The sequence below is a fragment of the Orcinus orca genome, chromosome 11 (assembly GCF_937001465.1).
Source record: "Orcinus orca chromosome 11, mOrcOrc1.1, whole genome shotgun sequence".
In the NCBI taxonomy this organism is placed as follows: Eukaryota; Metazoa; Chordata; class Mammalia; order Artiodactyla; family Delphinidae; genus Orcinus; species Orcinus orca.
Window position 1 is genome coordinate 17110402 of NC_064569.1, and position 16788 is coordinate 17127189.

Genomic DNA, 16788 nt, shown 5'->3' on the forward strand with positions numbered 1-16788 from the left:
AAGAAAACTGACTTAATCTCTTCTTATGCTCCACTGGACCCAGGAGAGTACTAGTTAAAGAAAAGCATCCCATAGGCTTTAATGTCTTTTTCAAATATATAAAAACTAAAAATTAATAACTACCCTGAAACAGCTCTGCATGGGCTTCTTTACTTGCATTGTAATAACATGTTCCTCATTGTTCAGAAGATTAGCTTTAGGTCCTATTTTCAGATATGAGATGGTAGCATAAGCTGTAAAACTGTAGTCTTCTCTGCAGAAGATAAAGGCCAATGATCAGGTTTTGACAAATTGCAGACAACAAACTGAAATTTATAAAAAAAAAAATAAGTGCAATAATTTTAAGTAACTGATATGAAATATAAAACTTTTTAGTATAAAAATGTAGTTTATAGAAAGTATTTTAGTTTTGTGCTTTTTTGACATACAGTAATCAAAGTTTGAATTTGTTTACTAGGTAAATTTTGCATAGCGTTTAAAAGTTCTTATGAAACAACCACAAAACCATTTGTTCTGCTGCAGTTATAAAAATGAGAATCATAAAGACAACATGAAAGGGCAAGAAGTGGGTTTGTATATACTTGAGATACTGCCGTATAAGAAAGTGCGCAATAATTTTCTCCAGGTCTTCACGAGGAAGCGCGGGTGGAGCAACACCTGCTACTCTCAATTTCGCTGCACCCTTTCCCATCCAAGAGTCGATCAGTTTCAGTGGAGTGAGCTTTTCTTTCAGTTCCTCTGCCTGCTTCAGGATCTTGATTAGATCCCTGCAGTACGCTGTTATGTTCTTTCTTTCAGATGCTGTAATGAAAGAGGCATGGTTACAGGTGAATGGGATTTCAAAATTAGGGCAAGGATAGGCCGTCCTAAGTGGTTAGACTAGTTTAAAAAATAAGTCTTCACCCAGTGCGAGCCACCCTAAACACTGATTTGTTTCTATGTTCTGAGCTAGGACTACTGCTCAAGTCTCTTATCACTAGATTAAGCTACAGTCTCTGTAAGACACTGAGATTTAAGTGATGTAAAGAAAATAATCTGGTTATCAGAAGGCCTTTGGGTATGCTCTAGGAACCAAAGAGTGTCGGCCAAACATGATTATGACAAATACTTAGTGATGTTCACAGGCGAGTCAGTCTGTTCTTCATGTTACCTGATGCGTGTTCATTAAGAATATTCTGACAACCGGTATGGCTTCCTAGGGACTCTAGTTTCATGACAAGAATGTCGTGGACAGTTACTCCCAATTACTGATACTAACACTCCGATCTATGTATCAGGCTTTTGTTAATTTGGGCAGTATAAAATAATCTAATAAACAAAACAATTTTCTCTGGCTGCAGAGTTAAAATTGTGACCTTCACTGATCAAGGCATCAGAACTCAACGAGGAATGGGTTAGTCCAGCTCTTCCAATAATACACATACAGGATTTTAAAAAGTGAAAAGACAGCACCAACACACTGCTAAATTAGTGTCTTATGAGTGGTTAGCCATTATCTGGATCAAAAATGATACGCTGTAGTCTCTATTTTACACTATATTTCTCTTTCCAATCAGTAACTATAAAGCATCCGAGATTATCACAAGAGGTTAGCGTTCTCTTACTTAAAATAGTATTTCTATTCAGAAGCCTTTTAAACCTTTCCCTTCATTTCTTAAAAATTTAACACGTCCTCAGTGTAGCAACATAAAATAAATGCATACACATATGGCTTTTAATTTTGCCTCTGTTTCAAAACTTTGTGTGGTCACTCTTGAATCTGGGAAATTCTATTCACACCTTGCTTATTCTTTTAAATCCATTTTGGGTGTCTAATATTGCCCTCGTGTATTCCTGCATATAAATATTAGCCTATAAGGATTTAAGAAACAACTCACAAATCTCTTTACAGCAATTATCACACATTTTGTTGCATGTTTCTGGGCTCCATACTTCATCAAAATGTTGAGCTATCAACACACGGCGACAGCTGCAAACATCAGAGATACAAATTATCAAATAATTAACAGTTTTAAGAATCCCTATTTTAAAATACAGAGTTATATACTGTATTAATTTCCTATTGCTGCCATAATATAACCACAAACTTGGTGGCTTAAAAGAACACAAACTTATTATCTTACATTTTTGTAGGTTAGAAGGCTGACATGGGTCTCACTGGATTAAAATCAAGGTGTCAGCAGGGTTGGATTTCTCCTGGAGGCTCTTGGGGAGAATCTGTTTCCTTGCCCTTTCCAGACTCTAAAGACTGCCTGCATTCCTGGGCTCATGGCCCCCTTTCCTCTATCTTCAAAGCCAACAACAGTGGGTTAAGTCTTCACATCACTCTGACATCTTATGCCTCCTTCCACATTTAAGAACCCTTGTGATTATAGTGGGTCCACCTAAATAATCCAGGATTATCTCCCTATTTTAAGATCAGCTGACTGCAACCTTAATTCCCTTTTGCCATGAAAAGTAGCACACTCACAGATTCCAGGGATTCAGATGTGGACATCTTCGGGTGACCATTATTCTGCCCACCACGTATAATAATATTTTCCATATGTTGTTAATAGACATTGCTTTTAAAAAATTGTCTGAGATTCAGTATTTCACAACTACCGGCATACCTTGTTTTACTGCAATTTGCTTTACTGTGCTCTGCAGATACTGTGTTTTTTACAAACTGAAGGTTTGTGGCAACCCTGCATTGAGCAAGTCCATTGGCACCATTTTTCTAACAGCATTTGCTCACTTCATGTCTCTGTGTCACAATTTCATAACACTCGCAATGTTTCAAACTTTTCCAATATTATTCTATTGTTATGGTGAGCTGTGATCAGTAGTCTGAATTACTACTTCAATTTGCTGAAGGCACAGATGATGGTTGGCATTTATTAGTAATAATTTTTAATTATTTAAGTATAGTGAAAAGATAAACAGGATTGATAAACTTTTAGCCAGACTCATCAAGAAAAAAAGAGAGCCCAAATCAGTAAGATCAGAAATGAAAAAGAAGTTACAACCAATACTACAGAAATACAAAAGATCAAAGAGACTACTATGAACAACTATTTGCCAATGAACAACCTAGATGAAATGGACAAACTCCTAGAAATGTACAATCTCCCAAGACTGAAGGAGGAAGAAATAAAAAATATGAACAGACCAATTACCAGTAATGAAATTGAATCAGTAATTTTAAAACTCCCAAGAAACAAAGGACCAGGACTAGATGGTTTCACAGGAGAATTCTACCAGACACTTAGAAAAAAGTTAACAGCTATCCTTCCCAAACAGAGAATGACTTTTTTCTTTTTTTTAGACTTAAGATACTATTTATTTATTTTTTTACTTTTATACAACTTTTAAAGGTTACTTTCCATTTACAGTTATTAAAAAATATTAGCTATATTCCCCATGTTGCAGTACCTCCCACACCCCCACCCCTATACTGCTCCTCCCCGACTCTCCCCACTGGTAACCACTACTTTGTTCTCTATATCAGAGAATATATTTTCTTAGATTCAGGCATCCTGCAGGTTCATGTACTGGTTCCCACCCTTCAGACATCTGCTTTTACTGGTTTGCACTTGATGTTTCACTAATGTATTTACTCACTTGAGTAAGGACTCAAAGTAATGTCATGTGCTTTCATACTGTGCTTGTCTTTAATTGACAAAAGTGACAAAGAGGTGCGTGCTTACTTGCTTATGTTTTGGCAGTATGACACCATCTCATAGAGCTTCTGTTGTCCCACATTCTCCATCACCACCATTGAACTTATCCTGAATATATCTCCAAAGCCATAATACAAAATACAGTCTGCTTTCATGTCATCTCGACCTGCAGTGGGAAGAATCTTGAGATTGCATAATTACTTTAAAAAAGTCAAACATGCAAAAATAATACATAAAATTTGCTGGCAATATTTTGTAGTCTAAATATATATCTAGAAATTTCAGACAAAGCTATGAAAGTTAATTTGTAACAGCTGCTGTCAAATTTTTAAAAAAATGACTAAAGAGATCTATCAATAATCAGCCTTACTAGCTTACAAATGTGTCCATAAGTAATCCAGTTATTTAAATTATAGACTTGAAACCACTAATTAAAAACTCAGGAGGCAAAGATGGACATCAAATTATTTTAGCAAATATGAGAAGAAATAATTCATGACACTCCAATACAACATAAATAAAATTTCTCCATAGGCAAATACAAAACTACAAAAAAGATTTCATTGTTTGTTATAAAAATACTAGCCAATAAAGAAGATTAAAAATACAGTATTATTAAACATCATTTATAGTGTTTTTAAAGCTCTTTAAAAATTATTTCTAGGGGACTTCCCTGGTGGTCCAGTGGTTAAGAATCCGCCTTCCATTGCAGGGGATGCGGGTTCAATCCCTGGTCAGGTAACTAAGATCCCATATGCTGTGGGGCAACTAAGCCCACGAGCTGCAATTACTGAGCCTGCGCACTCTGGAGACCATGTGCCACAACTAGAGAGAAGCCTGCGCACCATGAAAGAGCCCACACTGCAACTAAGACCTGACGCAGCCAAATAAATAAGCATTAAAAAAAATTATTTCTGGATGTGAGTTACACGTACCTGCACGTCCACTCTCTTGGTAATAATTTTCCATGGATTTACTCATTGAATGATGAATAACAAACCTCACATCTGGTTTATCAATTCCCATACCAAATGCAACTGTTGCCACTACTACCTAAAATGTGTTAACATTTTACATATTAAGTCAAGTTAAAATACATTCAAAGGTGAATTAGGCTTCTATTGAAGATCTGTTACTTAACCTGAATTTCATTAGCTGACCATCTTCTATGAACCTTGGTCTTATCTTCTGGTTCCATATTGGCATGGTATGCCCCTGCAGGAATCCCCAGTTTCTGTAAACTAACTGTAACTTGCTCAGAGTCTTTCTGAGAAAAGCAATATATTATTCCTGTAGTAAAAGAAATGATTAGATATATATAGTACATTCCTAGAAAATTTTTAACTCACACTGAAGAGGCTGATAATTACAATGCATGGGGGAAAATAAGAATTATGAAAAATTCCAAGGCCCTGAACACATACTGATCTTTCAGTGTAATTCAAGGTCTGATCACCAACTTGCTCCAGAGCAGTAACAAGCCTGGAGCCACCAGTTTGGGTTCCCATTATCTCAGTTCTCTCTCCAACTTTTATCTCCCACTACATAGTCTTTCTCAAACTGATGCCCCACAGCTCCACAAGATGTTAACAAGCATGCTATGAGAAAAGAGTTTCATGTGCAAATAAGTTTGGGAAGGTTAACAAAGTTAGACAAACACATGTGTCTCTTTGTTTGCAGGGCTGGTCGGAATTTCTAAGGTGCTGATACACCCTGTGACTCTGCAGGAGGAATAAACAGCTGCAGCCTTTCTCAAACTTATTTGACCCTGGAACTCCTTTTACCTATGGCCCCTATTAATATCTCCTGAAAATCCACAGAACAGTTTTGAAGTGCTACTTTAATACCAACTCTTGGCTTTAGTAACACTTGTCTCTACATTAATCCTGGAACACATGTTATACACACTCTCAACTCCATCTATACTTAGCTCATTCAGGATGTACTGTTTATTTCTTTAATGTGTCCTTTACTATAAGGAACTATAGTTTACATCCCTTTAGAAAATCACTGGTTAACCTTCAATCTTATACACAGTGGATACTTACTAAATATGTGCTGTTGATAATTAACATTATGTCATTAGGTCCACTCTTTAACGCAATTAAGTGTAAATAAGCAAAAATAAATCAGTTTTATGACTCTTATAATCTGTGTAATTAGCAAATGCCACACCTGATTTCTAAGATCACCAAGCAAATTAATTTTATCATGATATTTTCAAGTTCTTCTGCCATGCATTACTATTTCTGGTGCTAATCTTTTTCTCAGTGTATTAGTGTAAATAACGTGCTACTTTTGGAAAGTTCTCTCTCAGTCTTCAAACTTGGTTTGTGTCTATATTACCTGATTGCCCCTTGTATCTTCCATTAATGAGCTTTACAATATCCTCAATAAAATCTTCAGTGTTTGAAGGCTTCTGCCGAACCTAAAAAAAAAGTTAACTTATTAAAAAGTAAATTAATGAGTACCATTCATGTGGTCGTTTACTTACAACTTTCAAGGCGCCGCTCTTTCTTGGGCATGGTGTTTTTTTCTATTACTCTTTCACTCGCCCATCTGACCCTATCACCTCCCAGATGCTTCTTGATCCTTATTTTTGAATTTACCAGAGATGAGGAGGCACAGAAGCAGTGAATAACTTGTAAAGACAGAGACTTTTAAAATTTTCTGATGCTACTTTTGTAAAAACATAAACCATGGCAGAAACAACTAGTCAGTAAGAGCTCAGAAAAATATTAAGTCTATCCTTAAAAGGACTGGAAAGTAAAAACAGCTGTGAGGTTATTTACCTTTCAAGGTTGTATATCAAATAAAATCTAAATAGGGAGTATTAGCAAATATTTAATGGTATATTAATTTTTGCATTATTTCATAATTTCTATAGAGATGTCATTAGGGTCCTTAGTATCAATACATGCTTTCTCTCCATCCTTGCATAAGAAAGCGTGTACGCAAATTTAATGAGGCAGTGTTTTCTACTTAACCAAGCAAAGAATTAAATAGCACAGGAGATATACGAAGAAAGCATTCTTTAATAAGTCTGCTTATACTCACTTGATTTTTTTTAAACTTTTAAACAATTAACTGTGACGTAAATAGACATAATGAAAAAGTAACCTTCTGAAATCCTTCACAAAATAAATTGACATAGGGCTTACGTGGTGGCGCAGTGATTGAGAGTCCACCTGCCGATGCAGGGGATGTGGGTTCGTGCCCTGGTCCGGGAAGATCCCACATGCCGCGGAGCGGCTGGGCCCGTGAGCCATGGCCGCTGAGCCTGCGCGTCCGAAGCGTACCACAAAATAAATAAATAAATAAAAAATAAATTGACATAAAAGTTACATACCTCATAATAGAGATTTGGCCGATTAAAAGAAGCTGTAAAAGTAAAACACTTTTCAACACACAGTATTTTCTGAGCATCCTTCAAAACATGGCTGGTCGCAGTTGCAGTCAGCCCAATTAGCGATGCATTGGGGAACTGCCGCTTCAAAATACCAAGGGCCTTATAATCTGGAAAAAAAACCCAAAAAACAAAGTAGCCCTCTTGCTATCCTTTAAGGAGTAAATTACATCTTCTAACATGCTGCAGATCATCAAGATGACTGCAATTTTACTTCCACAGCCATCTATATCTAAGCTGTGGTTGCTGCCTAGCCTTGGTGATAAGACAGGCTTTACTCTACTTTTGATTGGTTCTTCAGAAACACTTCTTGGCCATAGGTGTGTTCGACAGGGAATACCACAACATTTCCAATCAGCTGAGCACTGGTCTATACCTGCTGAACAGTGGATGCGAGAGGCAGAGTGGGAGGAGCCATAGTGTTTGAATCTATGGCAACTGACGAGAGATAAAAAGGCCATCAGTCGAAACCCATCTACCACAGGTATCATCCAAGAGTGGCAAACTCAGAACAGAAGACGCTTGGTGAGGGCATTGGTTTTTATATAACCCACTTCAGGAAAGCCGTTCTGGCCTCATATTTATTAGACACATCTAAGTCACTAGAGAAGTTGTCTATGAGTACACCCTTAAGTACTTAAACTATTTGGAGAAAAGTGAAAAAGAAATGTGGGAGAGATGGCTCAATGCTAAGGTAGAGGACTCGTATGAAAACGGAACAGAAAGTAACTGCTTGGGAAGTTGTGAAAGCTTCAAGGGAGGTAAGATCTGAGTTGGGTCTGGAAGAATCCAGCAGAAGTTCGGGAGGAAGGGAAGAAGAAGACACCAGGCAGAGGAAGCAGCATGCACACATGCGGCAAACACACTGGCATGAAACCACTCGGCAGGTTCAGGTATCAGCAAGCAGTTCAGAGGGGCTAGACCACAGGGTGCTGTGCTAGATGGACCTACTGTCAACCCCAGTCGGCTGGGAACTCTATTCTATTCCCTGGATGGTTCCAAGTTACAGCTGGACCAGAAGAGGAACCTGTGTAAGGCCTGGGAGGCAGGAGAGAAGCAGCTGCTACACTCTGAAGGGCCTTCCCGGCGGATAGGATGGTGGACAAATGCCAGCCTGTCCCAGTTCTTCCCCATTCCTCCTTCAGCTCTTCTTCCCAGCTGTAGGCTTCGCTGATCAACGCCGGCCCCCTAGATGCCTGGCAGCAGACCCACGGAGGTGACGGCTACTCAGAGGAAACTAACCAGAGACTTCGCTAAGCTCCCCCTTGCAGCCCCTCTGGCAATGGCCATGCCAGTTGCAGATTTCCCTACAAGCTCTGGTTGGTCCTCCCACACCAGTGCTCCAGGACTAGTCAGTGACTTTTCTCTGACCCTCCAACTCTCCCCCTCCAGACCTTCCTTCCCCAGCTCCTCCCACAATTGCGCAAGGTCTGCTTCCTAAAATAAATCCCTTATCCCTTAACATTCATAAGAGCTCGGCTTCCCTACCCAAACCCTGACTGATACTGTTACTCCAAAGAGTATAAAAAGGCAGGTTCAAGGGGCTTCCCTGGTGGCACAGTGGTTGAGAGTCCGCCTGCCGATGCAGGGGACGTGGGTTCAAGGCTCGTGTACCGCAAAAAAAAAAAAAAAAAAAAGGCAGGTTCAAGTAAAACTATGAACTGAACAGTTGGTTGATTCTAAGGAGCTAGAACTTTGCCCTATAGGAAATGAGGAGTCGTGTGATTTTTCAAGCAGATAAAGGACACAGTCTATGTTTCAGGAATCGTCTTTTGGTGGAAGTGTGAAGGATGGGCTGGAGTAAAGCAAAAGGCTGAAGAAAGGGAGACAAGTTAAAAGGTGGCAATGACAGACTGGAAAACTAAAAACAGTGAATATGAAATAAGGCATGACACTGAGGATAAATCAGAAAGAAAAGACTGAAATACATGAACTGGAACCCCATAGGTCCTAGTGACTATTGGGATATGGTGGGGGGAGGGTGGGGGAAGAGTCCAAGGTTCATCCATTCATCACCTGGCATATGTTGAACACTTTTAACTATGTGCCAAGCACCTAGAGACCTAGGCACCAGAGATAAAGTGAGAACAGGGCAAAGGTGCTATGCAAACGGAACTACAATTCAAGCAAAGAAATCAGACAATACAAGGAGTAAACCAATAAGTATCTGATTATCAGGGCATGGTAAGTGGTCATCATGATAACCTTATTGTAGCTGGAGTATAACATGTGAGGGGAAATGGGGCAGAGACAAACGGGGGACAGATCACATATGGTCTTAGGGACCCCAGTTAAGAATGTAGATTTTATTCTAAGTACAAAGAGAATCTGCTGGGTAGTTTAGGGAGGGAAGTAACATGATTTGATTTGGTTGCTGGGCGAAGGATGAACTGAAAAAGGGTAAGACTGGAACAGAGACCAGCTAGGGAGCTAGTGTAGTAGACTGGTGGAAAGGAGCCCAGCTGGACTTAAGAAATAGCAGTACAGACAAAGAGAAGTGGACAAGCTTGAGATTCAACTTAGAGGTGGAGGCGACAGGACTTGGTGGTGGACCGGATCGGCAGAGGTAGGATAAGTCAGGGACAATGTGCCACCATGAAGTTACTCGTTCTCAGCTCCAACTCCACCCTTCTAGACTCCGCTTTGTGGCACTGGAGTGGGGAATCTCTGCTTTGCCAGCTGGCCCTGGAAGCACAAAGTACAAGGCTGGGGGAGGAAGAAGAGTGCTGCTCCTTCCAGTTTGCCTCCTGTGTGTTTGCTGGTGTTCTCGGGAATGTCGCCCCAGCAAGGTTTATCCACCACTTAGCAGCAGCTGAGTACAGCTGGCAGTTTTCTAAGCTTTGCAGAACTGACTTCATCACAGGTCCACCCTATCTCTGCCTCCACAGACACCAGCACCAGGGAGCTGGGCCTCCCATAGGTCTAAGCATCAGCTCCACAAGGCCCCTCCTCTAGGTTTCTAAATCACGTCAATCCCAACCTTTCCTTCCTGTTCCCCCAGCCCTAGGGATGGTAGTTGCTTCTTCTAGCTTTTACCTCCATGATACATTAGTTTTCTTTTCCTTTTTTCAGTTAGCTGCTTATAATCACTTTTTACTTAGTTAACAATTCTTTACATAATGTAATGTAAATTCTCTGTGTTCAAATAACTGGTATGGCTTTTGTCTTCTGACTAGACCCTGACTAAACAGATTTGCTAAAACTTTGGCTTGAGTAAATGTGTGAGTGGTTATTAAGTGATTTTCTAAGATAGGGAAGATTGAAGGGGAAATTGCTTGGGAGAATGGGGAGGAAGAGGGAAAGACATGGAGAAGGGAAGCAAATCAAAAGTTTTTGATCAAGGAAAAAAAAAAGTTTTTGATTGCACACAGCAACAGGGCAAATAGTGATTCCCAGTTACAAGATAGAAGGAAAAAGAACAAGCCTTTTGGGAGGCATTTAGTTGTAGTCACGCTAGTTGAGATACACATGAAGAAAGAGAAATTTTACAATGTCTTGAGACAAGTGAAAGTGGAAATACAACATACCAAAACTTAAAAGAAGCAGCAAGAGCAGTTCTAAGAGGGAAGTTCATAGCAAAAAACATCTACATTAAGAAACAAGAAAGATCTCAAATAAACAACCTAGCTTTACACCTCAAGGAACTAAAATAGGAAGAACAAACTAGGCCCAAAGTTAGCAGAAGGAAGAAAATAACAAAGATCAGAATGGGAATAAAAGAAATACAGACTAAAAAGACAATAGAAAAGATCAATGAAACTAAGCGCTGGTTTTTTGAAAAGATAAAATAGACCAACTTGTTAGCCATACTCAACAAGAAAAAAGAGAGAAGACTCATATAAATAAAATCAGAAATGAAAAAGGAGACATAACAACTGATACTATGAAAATACAATTATAAGACACTATTGTAAACAATTATATACCAACAAATTCGACAACTCAGAAGAAACAGATAAATTCCTACTAAAACCTATCAAAACTAAATCATTAAGAAATAGAAAATCTGAACAGAAAAACCACTAGTAAGGAGATTGAATCAGTAATCAAAAACCTCCCAACAAACAAAAGTCCAGGACCAGATGGCTACACTGGTGAATTCTACCAAAAATTTAAAGAAGAATTAACACTAGTCTTTCTCAAACTCTTATAAAACATAGAAGAGAAGGGAACACTTCCAAACTCATTCTACGAGGCTAGCATTATCCTGATACCAAAACCAGGAAAGAACACTACAAGAAAAGTTATGGGCCAATATCCATGACAAACATAGATACAAAAATCCTCAACAAAATATTAACAAACTAAATTCAGCAATACATTAAAAGGATCATACACCATGATGAAGTGAGATTTATTCCAGGATTGCAAGGATGGTTCAATATCTGCAAATCAATCAATGTGATATATACCACAGTAACAAAATGAAAGCTAAAAATCACATGCTCATCTCAGTAGATGCAGAAAAAGCAAAATTCAACATGCATTCATGATAAAAACTCTCAACAAAGTAGGTTTAGAGGGGACAAATCTCACCATAATAAAGGCCATATGTGACAAGCCCACAGCTAACATCATACTCAATGGTGAAAAGCTGAAAACTATTCCTCTAAGGTCAGGAACAAGACAAGGATGCCTCCTTCTCACCACTTTTATTCAACATAGATTGGAAGTCCTAGTCAATAATTAGGTAAGAAAACAAAATAGAAGGCATCCAAATCAGAATGAAAGAAGTAAAACTCACTATTTGCTGATGACATAATATTATACATAGAAAACCCTAAAGACTCCACCAAGAACCTGTAGAACTTATAAACAAATTCAGCGAAGTTGCAGGATACAAAATCAAAATCCAAAAATCAGTTGTGTTTCTATACACTAATAACAACTATCAGAAAGAGAAATTAAACTAGATCAAAAAAGAATAAAATCCCCAGGAATAAATTTAACCAAGAAGGTGAAATATCTATACACTGAAAACTAAAAGACACTGATGAATGAAACTGAAGAAGACACAAACAAATGGAAAGATACTCTGTGCTCATGAACTGGAAAAATTAATATTGTTTAAATGTCCAAATGACCCAGCGCAATCTACAGATTCAGTGCAATTCCTATCAAAAGTCCAATGGTGTTTTTCACAGAAATAGGAAAAACCACCCTAAAGTTTGTATGGACCACAAAGACCCCAAATAGCCAAAGCAATCCTGAGAAAGAACAAAGCCAGAGGTATTACGCTTCCTGATTTCAAACTATGTTTCAAAGCTACAGTAATAAAAGTAGAAGAACATACAAATAAAAGCTATAGCTAAAGTAACGGGACAGAATAGAGAGCCCAGAAATAAACCCACGCATATACAGTCAATAAAGTTACTACAAAGGAGCCAAGAACATATAATGGGGAAATGATGGTTTCTTCAATAAATGGTGTTGGGAACACTGGACAGCCACATGCAAAAGAATAAAAGTGGACCCTTATCTTACACCACATACAAAAGTCAACTCAAGATGAATTAAAGACTCAAACGTAATATCTGGAACCATAAAACTCCTAGATGAAAACATATGAGATAAGCTCCTTGACATCAGTCTTGGCAACGATTTTTTGAATCTGAGGCCAAAAGCAATAGCAACAAAAGCAAAAAAACTCACACACAAAAAAACAAGTGGGGTTGCCTCAAATTAAAAAGCTTCTGTATAGTAAAGGAAACCATTAACATAATGAAAGGCAACCTATGGAATGGGAGAAAATATTTGCAAATCATATACCTGATAAGAGGTTAGTTAATATACAAAATATATAAAGAGCTCATACAACTCAATAGCAAAAAAACCCAAACAATTTAATTAATTTTCAGTTTTTTTTGCACAGAACATGTCTGAGTAATCTGATTCAGGCTATGACTGTAGGATTCTGTTGGAGAAGCAAAGAATAAAGTTACGAAAATATACCATAGAACTATTAACACTGAGGAGTTAGTTGGGTGTAGATCCTGAAGTGGGTGCTAAAGACACCCAGAATGATGACTAAAAGAGACAAATCTGAAGCAGATGCAAATTCCTCAACAGATGTGAAGGAGAATCTGGAGGTCAGTAAGCCTTTATGGCTAAAGATGGCAAGGTATAATATTTGCTAATAAGCACACATTTCAAAAGATAAAGGCAATTAGACTAATAAACACTACCATGGGGGTGAGGGGTAAAGAGATCAAAGATTCTGCCTCTTGACTCCCCTTATATTAAGGCAAGAAAAAATGAGTAATAACTACCTAAGAAGATAATTTTAATGGAAGCAGGCATTTCCGTCATGTAAAGCTGAGTAAGAAAAGAGTCCCTAGCATCAAGGGGTTTTCTAGATACAACATACATACCAGGTCTGAAATCATGTCCCCACTGACTACAGCAATGAACTTCGTCTACAGCAATTCGGGTAAATCTCCTTGCTTCATAGGCTTTTTCTAGTCTTGACATAAACATTTTGCTTTTTGCAATTTTCTCTGGAGTCACATAAATTAGCTTTAGCTTGGAGTTTTTATTTACCATTTCAGCATGAACCCATTTCACATGCTCCTGTTGAAAGGAAACACAGACACAATGATAGCAGAGCTAAGCTAGCAGACTGCAATACTCAGTGGTAAATGAAGACATTCATTACTCAGAAGCCACAGCCTTGGGGCTTTTTTAGCAACAGATGTTTACTTCATTAAAATCAAAGTAATGTCCCAGTACTAAACTTCATGGCAGCTGTGCAAACAGCATTTCAGTTACTTACTTACATCCAGACTGCTGATAAAAGAATAATCTCATTTGACAAAAAAGAGAACAAAAAAATGAATGTGAAGACACTCCAATAAGCATTTACTCCATAAAGGCATAATGCTAAATTTTTCACAATAAATGCCAAAATGTAAGCTCCATGCGATAGGTATGGTGATAAAGGTGGGTTTTATTAATTTTTAACATTATATTTGAAATCATTTCATGCATGTGTGAACTAGCTATTTTAATGATGTTATCAAATCTACTCATAATCTATTTAGGTTTTATGAAGTATCTTATTCATTAAATTTTTATAATATGAAATACATATATTTATATATTATATATATCGGGGTCCCCAACCCCCGGGCCACAGAACACTGCCTGTCCGTGGCCTGTTAGGAACCGGGCTGCACAGCAGATGAGCGGCGAGTGAGCAAAGCTTCATCTGTATTTACAGCCGCTCCCCGTCGCTCACATCACTGCCTGAGCTCACCTCCTGTCAGCACTATGGTGAGCTGTATAATTAGTTCATTATATATTACAGTGTAATAATAATAGAAATAAAGTGCACAATAAATGTAATGCACTTGAGTCATCCTGAAACCACCACCACCCCCAACCCCCGTCCGTGGAAAAACTGTCTTCCAAAAAACTGGTCCCTGGTGCCAAAAAGGTCAGGGACCGCTGACATATGTAATAAGAATAAATCTTAAGAACTAACAGCTATTAGGTTCTTAATGTTGTTGTTATTTTCTATAATATTTAGAACAGTGGATGTTGTATTTTCTCCCTCTAACCTAATTAGGACCAAAAGAAGTGGTGAATGTGATAGAAAGTCAAAACACTTTCAATCATCCCAGAAAAGCAGTTTGTTAACTCGAGATATTCCTAGTTTTGTTAAGAAATGGCCAAAGTGTATTAAATATTTCAGCTGGTCCTAAATGTCCCAGAAATATTAGAGGAGCAAACATAAGGCTATTTCCTCAGCAACTCTTCAAGCAGTAGTGACATAGCCTGAACTTGTAATTATCACACCTTTCTAACTACAGTGGACCCTGGAACAACTCAAATTTGAATTGCATGGGTCCATTTATATGCAGATTTTTTTCAATAGTAAATACTACAGTACTGCGATCTGCAGTTGGTTGAATCCCTGAAATGAGGAGAGCTGACTACAAGTCACCCACAGATTTCTGACTGTGTGTACAGTTAGGGGCCCCCAACCCTCACGTTGTTTAAAGGTCAACTGTACTTTCCATTATTATTACTGTCTTTTTCAGTTTTAAAGAAGTGCAATATGAGAAGGCAGTGTTCTCCACAGATTCATTTTGGTGAATGAGAAAGCAGTTATAATGACACAAGAGTTTAAATAAAACAAAATTATATGGGAAAGACTAGGAGAACCAGGGCTTCCCGAAGACATAGCTGACTTTAGGGCTGGGAGGAAATATACAAAATGAGCACAGAATATCTTATGAAAGAAAGCAAAGACTCAAAAGCTATGAGCTACATTGAGGAGCCACCTTAGATAAGACTCTCACTACTCAAAGATGGGACTATTTCACCATAAAAAAAGAATAATAACTATGGATCAAAAGACATCAAACATGTTAAAAATCCGTAAATTTACAATGATACTTGGGGGAAAAAAAAAAAGAACTTATTGACCACCTTCGGAGAATGCTGGAAAACCAACTCTTTCTGAAAATTGGTAAAGAAAGGGAAAGAACTTTCAATCTGCAAAGAGTTAATAAGGAAAAAGTTCTTTTTTACAGAAAAAGTCTAGCTAATATAAGAAAAAGTGAGAATTAGAAATCACCATCTTGTAACCCCCTAATTAAATAATGCTCTAGGATAGGCAATAATCATCGGTGGCTGCTAAAAACCATTAGATGAAAAGGTGATAGAGAACTTGATAATTATAGAGCAGGCAGACATAAGCTGAACCCACTGATCAAGCTAATGTCACAAAAATATAACTGGGTTTTATATACCTCCTGAGTGATACCAGGGGAAAGTATACTCTTGCCAAAAAAAGAAAAGAAAAGAAAGCCCAAATACAGTCAAGCTTTTAGATCTAACTAAAAGAAACAAGTGAAACAACATCACAAGAATACAGTCAGGAAGAGACAAAATATAGGAAAGTATAGGACAAAAAAACAAACAAAAAAACAACCTAAACAATAATTCGCGTGGGAAACAAACAAGAAATAAGGGAAACCTATGGATATATCAACCAATACAACATAATGCACGAACCTTATCTGGACCATGATTAAAAAAAATAACAACATTTGATGAGACAGAAATCTGAATCTTTTTATATGATGGTTTTAAAGAACTAATACTAAATTTTTTAGATGTGATAATGGCACTGCAGTTACCTTTTTAAAATGTTAGAGATACACACTGAAGAAGAAGCTACAATTGAAATGATATGATGTCTGGGACTTATCTCAAATAAATAAACCAAGGGTGGGCAGGAGGGGAAATAGGGGATATATAGACGAAAAAAATTGGTCATATGCTGATAACTGTTAAAGGTACTTAACGATACATGGCAGTTTTTATACTATTCTCTCTACTTTTGTATATTTTTAAAATTTTCAATAATATGCTTTTTAAAAAACAAACACCTTGGAAATGCTTTATTCTACAGATAAAGGTAAGAGAGTCCATTCCCAAACAGAAGAAATTCCACAGGGGTTGGGTACCTTGTTACTAATTCATTTTTTCTATTTAATTATATTGCATAATAAGAAATTCTTGCTCACTATTTTAGAATGGACACTATAAAACAGTCAGCAAATATTTCCTGTAAAGTGCCAGATAGAAAATATTAAGTGTTGTGGTCCATATCACAGCTACTCAACTCCGCCGTTACAGCGGGAAAACAGTCACAGACTACACATAAAAGAACCAGCGTGATTCTGTTCCAACAGAACATTATTTATGGCC

At 37.7% G+C, this 16788-nt stretch overlaps 1 protein-coding gene across 2 annotated transcripts in view; it reads right to left on the bottom strand.

Annotated features, from left to right (window-relative positions):
- Positions 1-16788, bottom strand: part of RECQL (RecQ like helicase) — a 33801-nt gene that overhangs the window by 1716 nt on the left and 15297 nt on the right. The window contains exons 6-14 of one of the 2 annotated variants that reach the window (XR_007469938.1): positions 13440-13638; positions 7012-7178; positions 6009-6090; positions 4804-4952; positions 4598-4715; positions 3690-3828; positions 1878-1969; positions 582-801; positions 124-305 (exon numbers count right to left, since the gene is read on the bottom strand). Coding sequence is in view for 1 of the 2 variants with exons in the window: in XM_033430255.2 (XP_033286146.1) it covers positions 124-253; positions 582-801; positions 1878-1969; positions 3690-3828; positions 4598-4715; positions 4804-4952; positions 6009-6090; positions 7012-7178; positions 13440-13638 (1296 nt within the window). In the remaining variant the exon portion in view is untranslated. The remainder of the gene's footprint in view (positions 1-123; positions 306-581; positions 802-1877; positions 1970-3689; positions 3829-4597; positions 4716-4803; positions 4953-6008; positions 6091-7011; positions 7179-13439; positions 13639-16788) is intronic. The other variant, XM_033430255.2, reaches the window with a different exon arrangement.